This window comes from Palaemon carinicauda, chromosome 1 (genome assembly GCF_036898095.1).
Source record: "Palaemon carinicauda isolate YSFRI2023 chromosome 1, ASM3689809v2, whole genome shotgun sequence".
NCBI lineage: Eukaryota > Metazoa > Arthropoda > Malacostraca > Decapoda > Palaemonidae > Palaemon > Palaemon carinicauda.
This window is the reverse complement of record NC_090725.1, coordinates 291,183,760-291,206,259: the sequence shown is the minus strand read 5'-3', so window position 1 is coordinate 291,206,259 and position 22,500 is coordinate 291,183,760. Positions and strand designations below refer to the sequence as shown.

At 32.5% G+C, this 22,500-nt stretch overlaps 1 protein-coding gene across 5 annotated transcripts in view; it reads right to left on the bottom strand.

Annotated features, from left to right (window-relative positions):
- Positions 1 to 22,500, bottom strand: part of LOC137657757 (uncharacterized) — a 196,870-nt gene that overhangs the window by 35,740 nt on the left and 138,630 nt on the right. For 3 of the 5 annotated variants that reach the window (XM_068392251.1, XM_068392240.1, XM_068392267.1), the window contains one exon: positions 16,760 to 16,975. In XM_068392251.1, coding sequence (XP_068248352.1) covers positions 16,760 to 16,975 — 216 coding nt within the window. Of the gene's footprint in view, positions 1 to 16,759; positions 16,976 to 21,796; positions 21,883 to 22,500 lie in introns of all 5 variants that reach the window. The other 2 variants (XM_068392258.1, XM_068392276.1) reach the window with 1 other exon arrangement.

Here is a 22,500-nt window from a genome sequence, read left to right as displayed (position 1 = left end):
ATTGCTGGAAAATAAACACCGCTATGAACAAAAACCTGGAAGCGATTTATTTACAGATTCTGTCCAGCGTTTCTAAACACAGATGTCGCCGCAGGAAAATATCTACTTTATAGACTGAAAATTGCTGGAAAATAAACATCGCTATGAACAAAAACCTGGAAGCGATTTATTTACAGATTCTGTCCAGCGTTTCTAAACACAGATGTCGCCGCAGGAAAATATCTACTTTATAGACTGAAAATTGCTGGAAAATAAACATCGCTATGAACAAAAACCTGGAAGCGATTTATTTACAGATTCTTTCCAGCGTCTCTAAACATGGCTGTCGCCGCAAGAAAATATCTACTTTATAGACTGAAAATTGCTGGAAAATAAACACCGCTATGAACAAAAACCTGGAAGCGATTTATTTACAGATTCTGTCCAGCCTTTCTAAACACCGCTGTCGCCGCAAGAAAATATCTACTTTATAGACTGAAAATTGCTGGAAAATAAACACCGCTATGAACAAAAACCTGGAAGCGATTTATTTACAGATTCTTTCCAGCGTTTCGAAACACAGATGTCGCCGCAAGAAAATATCTACTTTATAGACTGAAAATTGCTGGAAAATAAACACCGCTATGAACAAAAACCTGGAAGCGATTTATTTACAGATTCCTTCCAGGGTTTCTAAACACCGCTGTCGCCGCAAGAAAATATCTACTATATAGACTGAAAATTGCTGGAATATAAATACCGCTATGAACAAAAACCTGGAAGCGATTTATTTACAGATTCCTTCCAGCGTTTCTAATCACAACTGTCACCGCAAGAAAATATCTACTTTATAGACTGAAAATTGCTGGAAAATAAACACCGCTATGAACAAAAACCTGGAAGCGATTTATTTACAGATTCTTTCCAGCGTTTCTAATCACAACTGTCACCGCAAGAAAATATCTACTTTATAGACTGAAAATTGCTGGAAAATAAACACCGCTATGAACAAAAACCTGGAAGCGATTTATTTACAGATTCCTTCCAGCGTTTCTAATCACAACTGTCACCGCAAGAAAATATCTACTTTATAGACTGAAAATTGCTGGAAAATAAACATCGCTATGAACAAAAACCTGGAAGCGATTTATTTACAGATTCCTTCCAGCGTTTCTAAACACAGATGTCGCCGCAAGAAAATATCTACTTTATAGACTGAAAATTGCTGGAAAATAAACATCGCTATGAACAAAAACCTGGAAGCGATTTATTTACAGATTCCTTCCAGGGTTTCTAAACACAGATGTCGCCGCAAGAAAATATCTACTTTATAGACTGAAAATTGCTGGAAAATAAACATCGCTATGAACAAAAACCTGGAAGCGATTTATTTACAGATTCCTTCCAGGGTTTCTAAACACAGATGTCGCCGCAAGAAAATATCTACTTTATAGACTGAAAATTGCTGGAAAATAAACATCGCTATGAACAAAAACCTGGAAGCGATTTATTTACAGATTCCTTCCAGGGTTTCTAAACACAGATGTCGCCGCAAGAAAATATCTACTTTATAGACTGAAAATTGCTGGAAAATAAATATCGCTATGAACAAAAACCTGGAAGCGATTTATTTACAGATTCCTTCCAGCGTCTCTAAACACCGCTGTCGCCACAAGAAAAACATCTACTTTATAGACTGAAAATTGCTGGAAAATAAACATCGCTATGAACAAAAACCTGGAAGCGATTTATTTACAGATTCCTTCCAGGGTTTCTAAACACAGATGTCGCCGCAAGAAAATATCTACTTTATAGACTGAAAATTGCTGGAAAATAAATATCGCTATGAACAAAAACCTGGAAGCGATTTATTTACAGATTCCTTCCAGGGTTTCTAAACACAGATGTCGCCGCAAGAAAATATCTACTTTATAGACTGAAAATTGCTGGAAAATAAACATCGCTATGAACAAAAACCTGGAAGCGATTTATTTACAGATTCCTTCCAGGGTTTCTAAACACAGATGTCGCCGCAAGAAAATATCTACTTTATAGACTGAAAATTGCTGGAAAATAAATATCGCTATGAACAAAAACCTGGAAGCGATTTATTTACAGATTCCTTCCAGCGTTTCTAAACACAACTCTCGCCGCAAGAAAATATCTACTTTATAGACTGAAAATTGCTGGAAAATAAACATCGCTATGAACAAAAACCTGGAAGCGATTTATTTACAGATTCCTTCCAGGGTTTCTAAACACAGATGTCGCCGCAAGAAAATATCTACTTTATAGACTGAAAATTGCTGGAAAATAAATACCGCTATGAACAAAAACCTGGAAGCGATTTATTTACAGATTCTTTCCAGCGTTTCTAAACACAGATGTCGCCGCAAGAAAATATCTACTTTATAGACTGAGAATTGCTGGAAAATAAACATCGCTATGAACAAAAACCTGGAAGCGATTTATTTACAGATTCCTTCCAGCGTTTCTAAACACAGATGTCGCCGCAAGAAAATATCTACTTTATAGACTGAAAATTGCTGGAAAATAAACACCGCTATGAACAAAAACCTGGAAGCGATTTATTTACAGATTCCTTCCAGGGTTTCTAAACACCGCTGTCGCCGCAAGAAAATATCTACTATATAGACTGAAAATTGCTGGAATATAAACACCGCTATGAACAAAAACCTGGAAGCGATTTATTTACAGATTCCTTCCAGCGTTTCTAAACACCGCTGTCACCGCAAGAAAAATATCTACTTTATAGACTGAGAATTGCTGGAAAATAAACACCGCTATGAACAAAAACCTGGAAGCGATTTATTTACAGATTCTTTCCAGCGTTTCTAAAGACCGCTGTCGCCGCAAGAAAAATATCTACTTTATAGACTGAAAATTGCTGGAAAATAAACACCGCTATGAACAAAAACCTGGAAGCGATTTATTTACAGATTCCTTCCAGGGTTTCTAAACACCGCTGTCGCCGCAAGAAAATATCTACTATATAGACTGAAAATTGCTGGAATATAAACACCGCTATGAACAAAAACCTGGAAGCGATTTATTTACAGATTCCTTCCAGCGTTTCTAAACACCGCTGTCACCGCAAGAAAAATATCTACTTTATAGACTGAGAATTGCTGGAAAATAAACACCGCTATGAACAAAAACCTGGAAGCGATTTATTTACAGATTCCTTCCAGCGTTTCTAAACACAACTGTCGCCACAAGAAAAATATCTACTTTATAGACTGAGAATTGCTGGAAAATAAACACCGCTATGAACAAAAACCTGGAAGCGATTTATTTACAGATTCCTTCCAGCGTTTCTAAACACAACTGTCGCCACAAGAAAAATATCTACTTTATAGACTGAAAATTGCTGGAAAATAAACACCGCTATGAACAAAAACCTGGAAGCGATTTATTTACAGATTCCTTCCAGCGTTTCTAAACACAACTGTCGCCACAAGAAAAATATCTACTTTATAGACTGAGAATTGCTGGAAAATAAACACCGCTATGAACAAAAACCTGGAAGCGATTTATTTACAGATTCCTTCCAGCGTTTCTAAACACAACTGTCGCCACAAGAAAAATATCTACTTTATAGACTGAAAATTGCTGGAAAATAAACACCGCTATGAACAAAAACCTGGAAGCGATTTATTTACAGATTCTTTCCAGCGTTTCTAAAGACCGCTGTCGCCGCAAGAAAAATATCTACTTTATAGACTGAAAATTGCTGGAAAATAAACACCGCTATGAACAAAAACCTGGAAGCGATTTATTTACAGATTCCTTCCAGGGTTTCTAAACACAGATGTCGCCGCAAGAAAATATCTACTTTATAGACTGAAAATTGCTGGAAAATAAACACCGCTATGAACAAAAACCTGGAAGCGATTTATTTACAGATTCCTTCCAGCGTTTCTAAACACAGATGTCGCCGCAAGAAAATATCTACTTTATAGACTGAAAATTGCTGGAAAATAAATACCGCTATGAACAAAAACCTGGAAGCGATTTATTTACAGATTCTTTCCAGCGTTTCTAAACACAGATGTCGCCGCAAGAAAATATCTACTTTATAGACTGAGAATTGCTGGAAAATAAACATCGCTATGAACAAAAACCTGGAAGCGATTTATTTACAGATTCTTTCCAGCGTTTCTAAACACAGATGTCGCCGCAAGAAAATATCTACTTTATAGACTGAAAATTGCTGGAAAATAAACACCGCTATGAACAAAAACCTGGAAGCGATTTATTTACAGATTCCTTCCAGCGTTTCTAAACACAGATGTCGCCGCAAGAAAATATCTACTTTATAGACTGAAAATTGCTGGAAAATAAATACCGCTATGAACAAAAACCTGGAAGCGATTTATTTACAGATTCTTTCCAGCGTTTCTAAACACAGATGTCGCCGCAAGAAAATATCTACTTTATAGACTGAGAATTGCTGGAAAATAAACATCGCTATGAACAAAAACCTGGAAGCGATTTATTTACAGATTCCTTCCAGCGTTTCTAAACACAGATGTCGCCGCAAGAAAATATCTACTTTATAGACTGAAAATTGCTGGAAAATAAACACCGCTATGAACAAAAACCTGGAAGCGATTTATTTACAGATTCCTTCCAGGGTTTCTAAACACCGCTGTCGCCGCAAGAAAATATCTACTATATAGACTGAAAATTGCTGGAATATAAACACCGCTATGAACAAAAACCTGGAAGCGATTTATTTACAGATTCCTTCCAGCGTTTCTAAACACCGCTGTCACCGCAAGAAAAATATCTACTTTATAGACTGAGAATTGCTGGAAAATAAACACCGCTATGAACAAAAACCTGGAAGCGATTTATTTACAGATTCCTTCCAGCGTTTCTAAACACAACTGTCGCCACAAGAAAAATATCTACTTTATAGACTGAGAATTGCTGGAAAATAAACACCGCTATGAACAAAAACCTGGAAGCGATTTATTTACAGATTCCTTCCAGCGTTTCTAAACACAACTGTCGCCACAAGAAAATATCTACTTTATAGACTGAAAATTGCTGGAAAATAAACACCGCTATGAACAAAAACCTGGAAGCGATTTATTTACAGATTCCTTCCAGCGTTTCTAAACACAGATGTCGCCGCAAGAAAATATCTACTTTATAGACTGAAAATTGCTGGAAAATAAACACCGCTATGAACAAAAACCTGGAAGCGATTTATTTACAGATTCTTTCCAGCGTTTCTAAACACAACTGTCGCCACAAGAAAATATCTACTTTATAGACTGAAAATTGCTGGAAAATAAACACCGCTATGAACAAAAACCTGGAAGCGATTTATTTACAGATTCCTTCCAGCGTTTCTAAACACAACTGTCGCCACAAGAAAATATCTACTTTATAGACTGAAAATTGCTGGAATATAAATACCGCTATGAACAAAAACCTGGAAGCGATTTATTTACAGATTCCTTCCAGCGTTTCTAAACACAGATGTCGCCGCAAGAAAATATCTACTTTATAGACTGAAAATTGCTGGAATATAAATACCGCTATGAACAAAAACCTGGAAGCGATTTATTTACAGATTCCTTCCAGCGTTTCTAAACACAGATGTCGCCGCAAGAAAATATCTACTTTATAGACTGAAAATTGCTGGAATATAAATACCGCTATGAACAAAAACCTGGAAGCGATTTATTTACAGATTCCTTCCAGCGTTTCTAAACATCGCTGTCGCCGCAAGAAAATATCTACTTTATAGACTGAAAATTGCTGGAAAATAAACACCGCTATGAACAAAAACCTGGAAGCAATTTATTTACAGATTCTTTCCAGCGTTTCTAAACATCGCTGTCGCCGCAAGAAAATATCTACTTTATAGACTGAAAATTGCTGGAAAATAAACACCGCTATGAACAAAAACCTGGAAGCGATTTATTTACAGATTCTTTCCAGCGTTTCTAATCACAACTGTCACCGCAAGAAAATATCTACTTTATAGACTGAAAATTGCTGGAAAATAAACACCGCTATGAACAAAAACCTGGAAGCGATTTATTTACAGATTCCTTCCAGCGTTTCTAATCACAACTGTCACCGCAAGAAAATATCTACTTTATAGACTGAAAATTGCTGGAAAATAAACATCGCTATGAACAAAAACCTGGAAGCGATTTATTTACAGATTCCTTCCAGCGTTTCTAATCACAACTGTCACCGCAAGAAAATATCTACTTTATAGACTGAAAATTGCTGGAAAATAAACATCGCTATGAACAAAAACCTGGAAGCGATTTATTTACAGATTCCTTCCAGCGTTTCTAATCACAACTGTCACCGCAAGAAAATATCTACTTTATAGACTGAAAATTGCTGGAAAATAAACACCGCTATGAACAAAAACCTGGAAGCGATTTATTTACAGATTCCTTCCAGCGTTTCTAATCACAACTGTCACCGCAAGAAAATATCTACTTTATAGACTGAAAATTGCTGGAAAATAAACACCGCTATGAACAAAAACCTGGAAGCGATTTATTTACAGATTCCTTCCAGCGTCTCTAAACACCGCTGTCGCCGCAAGAAAATATCTACTTTATAGACTGAAAATTGCTGGAATATAAATACCGCTATGAACAAATTATAGTCAATTAAATCCACTGAGGACAACCTGCCACTTAATCACGGTCAGACCTCGCTATTATACTTTAAGAAGGAGAGAAAAAAAATACGAGACCTTCTCTTCTCTCGGTTTATAAAAGGGAAGATATTTTCGTGCAAGAGGAATACGTTCAAGGTGACAAGCATGCATCAGGAGAGTATAGGAATTTCATTCTTAGACCTTGTCTTCATAAAGGAGAAAGTTGCTTATTCACGTACATCGACAGGCAAGGATTAAATGTTCCACTTAAATGTATAATGACGGAAACATATGGATAATAAACTAATCATTTATATATATATATATATATATATATATATATATATATATATATATATATATATATGCATATATATAATATATATACACTCTATATATAATATATATATATATATATATATATATATATATATATATATATATATATATATATACACAGTATATATATATATATATATATATATATATATATATATATATATATATATATATATATGCACATATATATATATATATATATGCACATATATATATATGCACATATATATATATGCACATATATATATATATATATATATATATATATATATATATATATATATATATATATATATATATATAACATATATACACTATAATATATATATATATATATATACATATATATATATAATATATATATATACATATATATATATATATATATATATATATATATATATATATATATATATATATATATATATATATATACTGAATATGCATACTAAACCAATAAGGTTTGCAACTCCTTAAATAGGAAGTACAGTATGAAATGTAAACGTTCAAAATATATGTATTTATGCTTGTATGAGCACATGCAAACAGGTCCATTTAATATGTTATGAAAAAAACAATGTTGATGCATTTCAACTATATATTACTATGCCCATCCGATAGACAATCACCACATCAAAAAAAAAAAAAAAAAAAAAAAAAAAAAAAAAAAAAAAAAAAAAAAAAAACAGATTTAATAAAGATGAATACTACTGGCTTAGGCTAAGCAATCCACAACACCACCACCAGCAGTCCCTGAGAGATTGTTAATAGGCAAATTAATGGCACTTAGAATTAAGTAAAACAAAAAACAAACAGACTTCCTACTCGCTGCGTCTTACCGGCTCCCCGACCTGAATAAAAAGGGGGAAAAAAAGATAGGCAATTCTTGAGTATTACAAGGCTTCCTATACTACTTTCCTTGTTTGGAAAGTAGTTGTAATAAACAGCAACGATAAGAGACCCCTTGCACTGTGACGTCACATTTCTGATTCTGGTAGATTTTGTCTTATGATGGATCATTATTGAAATAAAAAATATCTTATTCCAATCTTAATTTATACATGTTAAATCCTTTGGTTTGATTAAAACCGAATATAACAATTTCTTCCAATCTGGATTTATCATGCTTATTATACATATTAAATCCTTTAGTTTGATAATAACCGAATATAATTTCTTTGATTTATTATACTTATTATACATATTAAATCCTTTAGTTTGATTAAAACCGAATATAACCATTTCTTCCAATCTGGATTTATTATGCATATTATACAAATTAAATCCTTTAGTTTGATATTAACCGAATATAATAATTTCTTCCAATCTGGATTTATTATGCTTATTATACATATTAAATCCTTTAGTTTGATATTAACCGAATATAATCATTTCTTCCAATCTGGATTTATTATGCTTATTATACAAATTAAATCCTTTAGTTTGATAATAATCGAATATAACCATTTCTTCCAATCTGGATTTATTATACTTATTATACATATTAAATCCTTTAGTTTGATAATAATCGAATATAACCATTTCTTCCAATCTGGATTTATTATGCATATTATACATATTAAATCCTTTAGTTTGATAATAACCAATTATAAATAATTTCTTCCAATCTAGATTTATTATGCTTATTATACATATTAAATCCTTTAGTTTGATATTAACCGAATATAACCATTTCTTCCAATCTGGATTTATCATGCTTATTATACATATTAAATCCTTTAGTTTGATAATAACCGAATATAATTTCTTTGATTTATTATACTTATTATACCTATACATATTAAATCCTTTAGTTTGATTAAAACCGAATATAACCATTTCTTCCAATCTGGATTTATTATGCTTATTATACATATTAAATCCTTTAGTTTGATATTAACCGAATATAATAATTTCTTCCAATCTGGATTTATTATGCATATTATACATATTAAATCCTTTAGTTTGATAATAGCCGAATATAATCATTTCTTCCAATCTGGATTTATTATAAATGTGAAACCCTTTAGATAATAACCGAAACAATTTATCAATTTATTTTGCATAATCTTGCTTAGTAGGTTACTAAAATATATCTAAATTTCGCAAATGCAAATTTCAAGGCTATTACGTACAGTATGATAGGGAACGACTTAAATAGCAGTAAATTGAGGCATATATTATCAGAATGAGACGTCAAAAGACAAAATGATTATTCATTTTTTTTTTTTTTTTTTTTTTTTTTTTTTTTTTTTTTTTTTTTTTTTTTTTTTTTTGGTGAAAAATGCTCATTAACCAAAAGTACACATACGTTATTTTGTGGCTTAGAAGAAGTACAGGTAACAAAATATAAATAGTTTTGGAAAGGCAAGTAAAATTCAATAAAGTAGACAGAAGATATAACACACCCTTTTTCTATTACAGAAAATTAACATTTCCTAGCCATCTGTTACTTTCACATCATAATTTATATTTCCTATTTCTTCTTGATAACTAAGAATAATGTCTATAACTTGACTTTCCACTGAAAATTTAACAAAATGGATGATGATACATGAAAACACAAAGAAAGTCTAAGTAATTTCTAATCCAACACTCATATCATATATCTAAAATCACATCAATTAACATAAATTCATAGATAACAAGAAACAAGCTCTTATCTCAATGTAGAAAAACTGAAGGTTAAAAAAGGAAAAGAAACATTAAAAAATAAAAATCTTATATAATAAATGACTAATCAAGGTTATTAAATTTAACCTATTTTACCCTGTTGGAGCCATTGGGCTTATAGCATCTTGCTTTGCCTACTAGGGTTGTAGCTTGGATGCTGATGATGATGATGATAATGATAATAATAAAAATAATAATAGAGATAATGAAATAATAAAATAATATAAAAAAATAATAAGATAATAATAGAGATAATGAAATAATAAAATAATATAAAAAAATAATAAGATAATAATAGAGATAATGAAATAATAAAATAATATAAAAAAATAATAAGATAATGATAAAATAATAAAATAACAATACGATAATAATAAAATAATAATAATAACAATACGATAATAATAATAATAATAATAATAATAATAATAATAATAATAATAATAATAATAACTGTTTGGCTGAGGATTAAATATATAAAACTACAAACTATTGTAACATGTGTACATCTACTGAGGGAATCGAAAACAAACATAGAAATAATGTACTGAGTTCTGGCTTAAGTTTGACAGCCGGTACAACTTAATATGCAGCTTTCCCCGATCAATTAACGTTGACCCTCATCTCGCCTTGCCATAACCTTTATTAAGCATCGTTAATGCGCGCCCGCATGTACGCTCTCTGGGTAATCATTTCAATGTGTCAATGGATCCTACTTATGATATGCGTAGAAAACTATTAAAATACTGATTAGTTTTTTTCGAATAATCTTAATGCGTTGGATGATATCGGTTAATATCGTAATAATGCCTACTGGTAGAATAACTAACTATATATATGTATATATATATATATATATATATATATATATATATATATATATATACATATACTTTATATATATATATATATATATATATATATATATATATATATATATACTGTATATAAATATACATACATACACATATATACAGTATATATATAAATATATATATATAAATATATATATATATATATATATATATATATATATATATATATATATATATATATATATATATATACTTTATATATATATATACTTTTTATATATATATATACTTTATATATATATATGTATATATATATATATATATATATATATATATATATATATATATATATACTGTATATATGCATATATATATATATATATATATATATATATATATATATATATATATATATATATATATATATACATATACATATGCATATATATATATATATATATATATATATATATATATATATATATATATATACATATACATATGCATATATATATATATATATATATATATATATATATATATATATATATATATATATATATATATAACCTGGCATTACAAAATCATTTCTTGGCACTAAAAAGAGAAAATACGAAAATGTTTTGCCAACAAAAATAAGAAGAAATGGCTGGACGCAGCCCATAAATTTAAACGTCTACTCGAAAGAGAGGAGAATTTTACACGAAGTCCTTATTTAAAAGTGAAATTTAAAAATGGCAGAGGAATTCTTGAAAAATTCCTATATCTTAATCATCCTTCTTTTCTAAACACATTATTCGATTATATTCTTTCGCTTACCGACCCTGGCTTTAGGACACACCACATATAAGCAGAGAGACTAATGCATGATAATTGATGTCTTGATCTGATATATTCTAAGAAATTGACGATTGGCTCCTTGAATCCATTCAAGAACTTTTGATAGTTCTATGAAATCATTTTAACCCTTTTACCCCAAAAGGACGTACTGGTACGTTTCACAAAACTCATCCCTTTACCCCCATGGACGTACCGGTACGTCCTTGCAAAAAAAAATGCTATAAAAAATATTTCATTCATATTTTTGATAGTTTTTTGAGAAAATTCAGGCATTTTCCAAGAGAATGCAACCAACCTGACCTCTCTATGACAAAAATTAACGCTGTTAGAGCAATTTAAAAAAAATATACTGCAAAATGTGCTGGGAAAAAATAACCCCATGGGGGTAAGGGTTGGAAATTTCCAAATAACCTGTGGGTAAAAGGGTTAAATAATGGTGGTTATATCAATAAAGCCGTTACAATAAATAAAGTCTACAACAGCAACAACAATAATGATGATATTTTCAACAACAATAAAAATATCGTAGACGTAAAGAGTCCTTGAGACATGACTTGTCATAGCTCATTGAAACAGCCTTTACCCTTAAGACATTAACAATAGAATAAATACGATGTTACAGAATTTCATTCCAACTTGAAATGTTTATTCTAAACGCTTTGCCGTTTGCTGTTCTCCTATAAAATATTTGTCTCCTAAATGGAATTTTACTCATGAATTTATTTCTAAAAAAAAAAAAAAAAAAAAAAAAAAAAAAAAAAAAAAAAAAAAAAAAAAAAAAAAAAAATTAAAAGCGGGCAAATTCTTTCACTAGCAATTATTTCTATATTGGCTCAGTTTACGCATTCCAATGTTATGGAACGTAAATCACATGAATCGTGCAATTGCAAAAAAAGAAAAAAGAAAAAATGACTTACGCCCTTCTTTCTTAGATATCATAATTATTGTTCAGATAAATAGCCTACTCTGGTGTCGAGGAATATAAATATTTAAGCAGTATATAGATAATAAATTAATTTAAATATTTTTGGTTAAATATATAGTAATTAAAGATTGTTTCCAATATCGATTTCTCACACGTAAACAAACAATATTTACTTTTCCTTCTATTTCCCCACGACTAATTTCGATTAAATCTCAAATAGGTACAAAAGGTAGTTACTGAATACCTCTTTTTTTCCAGCAAATGAAGCAAATTCACTAAATTCACTCATGTTTATTAACGTGACTATACTCATGAAAAGTAGACTTCATGTCGAGGAAACATTAAATGACGTCCATTACAAACACGAAACGTGGTGGACTACGTGTTTTTTTTTTTTCTTTTTTTTAAGACTACGTGTTTTTTTTTTTTTTTAAAGACCGTGGTTTTTTTTTTTTTTTTTTTTTTTTTTTTAATATATGATTCTCACCGACCTTCATATTCTATAAAAGCAAAAATTCACTTGATAAGTAAGCTGTTAATAACAACCAAACAATAAAAAATAATCATTAACTTCATATCACTCAGAAATAAATCTCACAATTCATGCCTTTTTTCTCTTTATTTTTATTTTTTTTTTTTTATTTATATGATTCTCACCGACCTTCATATTCTATAAAATAAATCGACTTGATAAGTAGGCTATTAATAACCAAACAATAAAAAATAATCATTAACTTCATATCACTCACAAAGATCCCACAATTCATGCTTTTTCTCTCTTTTTTTTATTAATATGATTCTCACCGACCTTCATATTCTATAGAAAAATCGACTTAAGTAGGCTATTAATAACAACCAAACAATAAAAAATTATTAATCATTAACTTGATATCACTCACAAAGATCCCACAATTTATGCCTTTTCTCTCTCTTTTTTTTTTTTTTTTTTTTTATTTATATGATTCTCACCGACCTTCATATTCTATAAAAAAATCGATTTGATAAGTAGGCGATTAATAACCAAACAATAAAAAAATAATTAATCATTAACTTGATATCACTCAGATGATAATCCCACAATTCATGCCTATAGGGTTTTGTGGCCTGATTGGTAGTCTCTGCCGGGTGTTTGCCAGTCGGGGGTTCGAGTCCCGCTCGTCTCGTTAGTACCATAAGTGTCTGCAACCTTACCATCCTTGTGAGCTATAGTGGGGGGGGGGAGCCTAAAAGTCTATCTGTTTAGTCATCGTGTCTGCAACCTTACCATCCTTGTGAGCTATAGTGGGGGGGGGGAGCCTAAAAGTCTATCTGTTTAGTCATCATGTCTGCAACCTTACCATCCTTGTGAGCTAAGGTGGGGGGGGGGGTGGTGTTAGGGGGAGCCTAAAAGTCTATCTGTTTAGTCATCAGCAGCCATTGCGTGGCCCTCCATGGTCCTAGTTTGGGTGGAGAGGGGTCTTGGGAGCTGATCATATGATATATGGTCAATCTCTAGGGCATTGTCCTGCTTGATAGGGCAATGTCACTGTCCCTTGCCTCTGCCATTCATGAGCGGCCTTTAAACCTTTATGAATGTGTTCCGTATAAGATGAATTTTATGTTATTAAAAGATAAAACAGCCTAAATCTTATTAAAAAAATATTAAAAAAATATTGTAACCAGACCAATGTACCAAAATATCTGCCCATATAAAAAAAAAAAACTTTTAACTTTCAAAAAAAGATAAAAACGAAACCAAAATCAAATTATATACAGGATAAAATATTTGGCAGCGAGTAAAATGTAAAAGAAAAAACAAGGTGTTCAAAATGCACAAGCATTAAGGTTTTAAATCTTGAAGTGCGAAGGACAGATATTAAGAATAGTCAACCTTTGCCATGAACTAGAAAGCCTTCGTTATAAACATTAAGACACGGACAGGTCGTGCCATGAACGAGCAACCCTTTTATTACTGCCATTGCTACCTAACAAGTTACATTTCCCTTAAAGGAGTCGTAGACGCCATTCATAATAGATGTGGTGAGAGAGAGAGAGAGAGAGAGAGAGAGAGAGAGAGAGAGAGAGAGAGAGAGAGAGACGAATAGAATTGAAACACCAACGAATAGAATTGAAACACCAATAAATTGAGAGAAAGACTACAATAGAATTGAGAAGAATTAATTGAGAGACAGAGAGAGAGAGAGAGAGAGAGAGAGAGAGAGAGAGAGAGAGAGAGAGAGAGAGAGAGAGTCGAATAGAAATGAGACTAGAATAGAATTGAGAAACACGAATAAACTGAGAGACTAGACTTAATTGAGAGAGAGAGAGAGAGAGAGAGAGAGAGAGAGAGAGAGAGAGAGAGAGACGAATAGAATTGATGAATTAATTGAGAGAGAGAGAGAGAGAGAGAGAGAGAGAGAGAGAGAGAGAGAGAGAGAGAGAGAGAGTAGAATAGAGTTGAGAGACACGAATAAACTGAGACTAGACTTAATTGAGAGAGAGAGAGAGAGAGAGAGAGAGAGAGAGAGAGAGAGAGAGAGAGAGAGAGAGAGAGAGTAGAATATAGTTGAGAGACACGAATAAACTGAGACTAGACTTAATTGAGAGAGAGAGAGAGAGAGAGAGAGAGAGAGAGAGAGGAGAGAGAGAGAGAGAGAGAGAGAGAGAGAGAGAGAGAGAGAGAGAATTTAATTTTTACACTAAGTACCGGTATATTAGCTTGAAAAATGTAGTGGGGAGACTAGAATAGAATTGAGAGAGAGAGAGAGAGAGAGAGAGAGAGAGAGAGAGAGAGAGAGAGAGAGAATGAACCTACTCATGACTAACCACCCGCTTATGAAGAAATGTCCCCCAAACCCCATGCACTCCACCTTGATCAATTAAAAGCGGTATGTAGGTCATACTTCAATCAATATTTCCTGTGAGTAATATGCGGGGTAAATACTGTACAGTATTTCATCAACAGTATGGCACACCCCTGAACTCCCATCGCGAACTTGATCAATCCCTTTAGACAGATTTTACGACGCATGTGTCAAGATCTGACAGATGAATGCACCTTGGGAATATCAAGTAAGGACAGAGGGGTGATGAAAGATACTGAGTGGATGCGATTCTTCGAGTAGTTTTATAAAGATTATCTTTTTTAAAAGCTAATGGCAAATATGTTCTCACTCCTGTAAGATGCCATGAAAGGAAAATAGATTTCACTTTACGTGTAATAAATAAATTCTTCCGGGAAAGGAAAATAGATTTAACTTTACGTGTAATAAATAAATTCTTCAAACTAGGATAAATTGCGTGATAAGATTTAGTCTTAAGAGTTGAACGTTGTATTTCGATAAACGAATTTGTTTAAAAAAAATCTATTCCTTTTATTTGAGAAATTCAATTAGCATTTTTATGAACATCCGAATGAAGAAATACTAATATAAAGTACTTTACCGATATTTATATCAAAATTAGATTAGATATAGGTTATCATAACCAGGTATTTAGGAAAACGATATATATTTTATCTAATACACGAATTATAACGTCAAATCTATATGGCACTAAATAAAGACTACCACTTCATAATGATAATCATCACCATCAACATCACAGTTATCATTGTTGCAACCAGAAGTCAAGGAATAAGAGGTAAGACAATCTTAAAAAATGGTTTGGTTTTTATTTTAAAAATTAAATTCTATCAAATATACGAATAATAACGTCAATCAAAAGGACGTTAAACAAAGACTCCTCAGACTACCGAAAGCTTTCTAATAATAATAATAATAATAATAATAATAATAATAATAATAATAATAATAATCATCATCATCATCATCATGGTTGGAACCAAAGTCAAGAATAAGAGGCCGTGTTGTACATAAATAGACGAATCTAAAAAAAAATTCGGTTCTAATTTGAAAAATTCTATTTCATAAAACATAAAAAAAATATAAAATCAATATGACCTTAAGACACATCAGATGAACGACAACTTTCTAATCATCATCATCATCATCATCATACTCATCACTGTTGCAACCTTAATTCAAGGATTACATTATATATATATATATATATATATATATATATATATATATATATATATATATATATATATATATACATATATATATATATATATATATATACATATATATATATATATATATATATATATATATGTATACATATATATATATATATATATATATATATATATATATATGTATATATATATATATATATATATATATATATATATATACATATATACATACATATACATACATACATATATATATATATATATATATATATATATATATATATATATATATATATATATACATATATATATATATATATATATATATATATATATATATATATACACACACACACACACACATATATATATATATATATATATATATATATATATATATATATATATATATATATATATATATATATATATATAAGAAAAGACTCATCAATACACTAATTAAACCTCCTCGCATCAAAATGAAGACATCACCCCAGACGTACCTCTTTGCTGAGTTTGAGTGGCTTCACGCCGTGCTTCTTCCTATACTCGTTCATGGTCTTGTGGACTTCCTCGATGATCTCCTCCTCGTCGGACTCCGAGTCGGAGGACTTGGTTCCTACCGTCTTGGACTTGATCTTGTCCATCAGTCCACTCCTGCTGGACTTCGCCTTTTCCGTCGATTTCGTCTTCTCGGTGGATTTCGTCTTGGTCCCTGACTGAAAGGTTAGGGTTTTTTCTTTTCAATTTCTGTCTATTTGCATTTGATTATTGTGAACTTCTTTGATATATATATTTTCATGCTGATATTTTATTTTCCGAGTTCTTGATTTTTCTTTAAGTTTTTTATTAATATAAAATAAACTGATCTTTATTTACTATTCTACATTGAAAAATCCTTACTTATCAAATAATAATCTAAACCGGCAATAATAAAATTTCTCATATACTATCCCATATATTTTTATCAGTTTACTTTCAATCTACGATCAGTGATAGCATAGAAATATCACCAAAAAGAAATCTACTGCCTTCGTCGATTTCGTCTTCTCGGTGGATTTCGTCTTGGTCCCTGACTGAAAAAATTGACTTTTCTTATCAATTTCTGTCTATTTGCATTTGATTATTGTGAACTTCATTACATTCATATATCTTTATCTTGATATTTTATTTTCCGAGTTCTTGATTATCTTTAACCTTTAAATCTAAAGTAAACTGATCCATTTCTTTACTACTCTACATTGAAAAATCCTTACTTATCAAATGATAATTGAATACCGGCAATAATAAAATTTCTCATATTCTATCCCCTATATTTTTTATCAATTTACTTTCAATCTACGATCAGTGATAGCATAGAAATAGCACCAAAAAGAAATCTACTGTCTTACACTAATTAAAAAAAAAAATGAATGTCAAATGACAAGTGAGTATTATTTTTACCTTCTCATGAATATCCTAAAACAAACAGACATTAATTGTTGGCTACCCCCAACCAAATTATGAGATTAATAAAACAATACTTAAAATATGATTTGAAAATATTTTACTCTTCTAAACATCTGAAAGCTTTTCGAACAAAATCAAAACCTGTACCATTTACACACAAGAAGAAAGAAAGAAAAAAAACCACTTGATCATTAGCTTTGCAAAAAGATACCACCCCCTAAAAAAAATCTATTCAGGGTCACTATTTTTTATCTTTTGCTAATTAATATTAGTTGATTAAATACCAGTAAACATAATTAGCTGCTTTTCTTTATAATTTAATTTATTAAGAGGAAACTGAAGACTTTCATATTTCAACAGTCATACAACAGTGACGATTTAACAGTAAATGAACAATACGTTATATGAAACGTTAAATACTCTGAAAGAACAAGGTAAAACGACAGCGGAGGTGAAACGTTAAACACTGAACGAACAAGGTAAAACGACAGCGGAGGTGAAACGTTAAACACTCTGAAAGAACAAGGAAAAACGACAGAGAGGCGAAACGTTAAACACTCTGAAAGAACAAGGAAAAACGACAGAGAGGCGAAACGTTAAACACTCTGAAAGAACAAGGAAAAACGACAGAGAGGCGAAACGTTAAACACTCTGAAAGAACAAGGTGAAACGACAGCGGAGGTGAAACGTTAAACACTCTGAAAGAACAAGGAAAAACGACAGAGAGGCGAAACGTTAAACACTCTGAAAGAACAAGGAAAAACGACAGAGAGGCGAAACGTTAAACACTCTGAAAGAACAAGGAAAAACGACAGAGAGGCGAAACGTTAAACACTCTGAAAGAACAAGGAAAAACGACAGAGAGGCGAAACGTTAAACACTCTGAAAGCACAAGGTGAAACGACAGCGGAGGTGAAACGTTAAACACTCTGAAAGAACAAGGAAAAACGACAGAGAGGCGAAACGTTAAACACTCTGAAAGAACAAGGAAAAACGACAGAGAGGCGAAACGTTAAACACTCTGAAAGAACAAGGAAAAACGACAGAGAGGCGAAACGTTAAACACTCTGAAAGAACAAGGAAAAACGACAGAGAGGCGAAACGTTAAACACTCTGAAAGAACAAGGAAAAACGACAGAGAGGCGAAACGTTAAACACTCTGAAAGAACAAGGAAAAACGACAGAGAGGCGAAACGTTAAACACTCTGAAAGCACAAGGTGAAACGACAGCGGAGGTGAAACGTTAAACACTCTGAAAGAACAAGGAAAAACGACAGAGAGGCGAAACGTTAAACACTCTGAAAGAACAAGGAAAAACGACAGAGAGGCGAAACGTTAAACACTCTGAAAGCACAAGGTGAAACGACAGCGGAGGTGAAACGTTAAACACTCTGAAAGAACAAGGAAAAACGACAGAGAGGCGAAACGTTAAACACTCTGAAAGAACAAGGAAAAACGACAGAGAGGCGAAACGTTAAACACTCTGAAAGAACAAGGAAAAACGACAGAGAGGCGAAACGTTAAACACTCTGAAAGAACAAGGAAAAACGACAGAGAGGCGAAACGTTAAACACTCTGAAAGCACAAGGTGAAACGACAGCGGAGGTGAAACGTTAAACACTCTGAAAGAACAAGGAAAAACGACAGAGAGGCGAAACGTTAAACACTCTGAAAGCACAAGGTGAAACGACAGCGGAGGTGAAACGTTAAACACTCTGAAAGAACAAGGAAAAACGACAGAGAGGCGAAACGTTAAACACTCTGAAAGAACAAGGAAAAACGACAGAGAGGCGAAACGTTAAACACTCTGAAAGAACAAGGAAAAACGACAGAGAGGCGAAACGTTAAACACTCTGAAAGAACAAGGAAAAACGACAGAGAGGCGAAACGTTAAACACTCTAAAAGAACAAGGAAAAACGACAGAGAGGCGAAACGTTAAACACTCTGAAAGCACAAGGTGAAACGACAGCGGAGGTGAAACGTTAAACACTCTGAAAGAACAAGGAAAAACGACAGAGAGGCGAAACGTTAAACACTCTGAAAGAACAAGGAAAAACGACAGAGAGGCGAAACGTTAAACACTCTGAAAGAACAAGGAAAAACGACAGAGAGGCGAAACGTTAAACACTCTGAAAGAACAAGGAAAAACGACAGAGAGGCGAAACGTTAAACACTCTGAAAGCACAAGGTGAAACGACAGCGGAGGTGAAACGTTAAACACTCTGAAAGAACAAGGAAAAACGACAGAGAGGCGAAACGTTAAACACTCTGAAAGAACAAGGAAAAACGACAGAGAGGCGAAACGTTAAACACTCTGAAAGAACAAGGAAAAACGACAGAGAGGCGAAACGTTAAACACTCTGAAAGAACAAGGAAAAACGACAGAGAGGCGAAACGTTAAACACTCTGAAAGCACAAGGTGAAACGACAGCGGAGGTGAAACGTTAAACACTCTGAAAGAACAAGGAAAAACGACAGAGAGGCGAAACGTTAAACACTCTGAAAGAACAAGGAAAAACGACAGAGAGGCGAAACGTTAAACACTCTGAAAGAACAAGGAAAAACGACAGAGAGGCGAAACGTTAAACACTCTGAAAGAACAAGGAAAAACGACAGAGAGGCGAAACGTTAAACACTCTGAAAGCACAAGGTGAAACGACAGCGGAGGTGAAACGTTAAACACTCTGAAAGAACAAGGAAAAACGACAGAGAGGCGAAACGTTAAACACTCTGAAAGAACAAGGAAAAACGACAGAGAGGCGAAACGTTAAACACTCTGAAAGAACAAGGAAAAACGACAGAGAGGCGAAACGTTAAACACTCTGAAAGAACAAGGAAAAACGACAGAGAGGCGAAACGTTAAACACTCTGAAAGAACAAGGAAAAACGACAGAGAGGCGAAACGTTAAACACTCTAAAAGAACAAGGAAAAACGACAGAGAGGCGAAACGTTAAACACTCTGAAAGCACAAGGTGAAACGACAGCGGAGGTGAAACGTTAAACACTCTGAAAGAACAAGGAAAAACGACAGAGAGGCGAAACGTTAAACACTCTGAAAGAACAAGGAAAAACGACAGAGAGGCGAAACGTTAAACACTCTGAAAGAACAAGGAAAAACGACAGAGAGGCGAAACGTTAAACACTCTGAAAGAACAAGGAAAAACGACAGAGAGGCGAAACGTTAAACACTCTGAAAGAACAAGGAAAAACGACAGAGAGGCGAAACGTTAAACACTCTGAAAGAACAAGGAAAAACGACAGAGAGGCGAAACGTTAAACACTCTGAAAGCACAAGGTGAAACGACAGCGGAGGTGAAACGTTAAACACTCTGAAAGAACAAGGAAAAACGACAGAGAGGCGAAACGTTAAACACTCTGAAAGAACAAGGAAAAACGACAGAGAGGCGAAACGTTAAACACTCTGAAAGCACAAGGTGAAACGACAGCGGAGGTGAAACGTTAAACACTCTGAAAGAACAAGGAAAAACGACAGAGAGGCGAAACGTTAAACACTCTGAAAGAACAAGGTAAAACGACAGGGGAGACGACAGTGGAGGTGAAACGTTAAATACTCTGAAGGACCAAGGTAAAACGACAGTGGAGGTCCTGTAGAAAGTGGGGGTTCCCCTGCTGTACGGGACCGGAAAAGCAGCCGTCAAAGTAAAGTAAAACTGAAGACTTTCATATTTCAACAGTCATACAACAGTGACGATTTAACAGTAAATGAACAATACGTTATATGAAACTTTAAATACTCTGAACGAACAAGGAAAACGACAGTGGAGGTGAAAAGTTAAACACTCTGAAGGAACAAGGTGAGACAACAGCGGAGTGAAAAGTTGAATACTCTGAAGGAACAAGGTAAAACGACACCTCCACGTTAAATACTCTGAAGGAACAAGGTAAAACGACACCTCCACGTTAAATACTCTGAAGAAACAAGGTAAAACGACACCTCCACGTTAAATACTCTGAAGGAACAAGGTAAAACGACAGTGGAGGTCCTGTATTGAGTGGGGTTCCCCTGCTGTACGGGACCGGAAAAGCACCCGTCAAAATAAAGTAAAATAAAATACGTTTGTATATTACCTTTGTGCCTTTGCGATCCGGAGATGAATCACTACTACTCGTGGAAGACTTACGGGAGGCACCTCTGGTTGTCTTTTTCTTGGGCTCTGTTCCAAAATAAAAAATATTTGTTATTGTCATACAAATAATCATAACTTATTTATTCAACAGTATTGACGTTGTTACTTTTTTTTAGAATGATTTATTGTTAATTTGTTCTCTTCATTTATTTATTTCCTTATTTCCTTTCCTCACTGGGCTATTTTTCCATGTTGGAGACCCTGGGCTTATAGCATCTTGCTTTTCCAACTAGGGTTGTAGCTTGGATAGTAATAATAATAATAATAATAATATTGGTATTCCCTAAGTTCTTAAAGGAGGACGTAAAAATTCTCTTAACTATCAATTTTCTAAATTATTTTTCTTTTAAAGAAGATGGAAGGATTGGATCCTAAGTTGACGTAATAATAATAATAATAATAATAATAATAATAATAATAATAATAATAATAATAATAATAATAATAATAATAATAATAATAATAATAAATCATATTTTCATTATTTTATTCATTATATATTTGCACCTCATTCTTTATTCTACTTCCTTCAAATCATTAAAAAAAATCTACCTGTTTCCTTATCTTTCAGCAATTCAGTATCATCAAGAAATCAAAACAGGGTAAAATCCTAATTTTAGATTCGAAAATATATAGATAAACCTG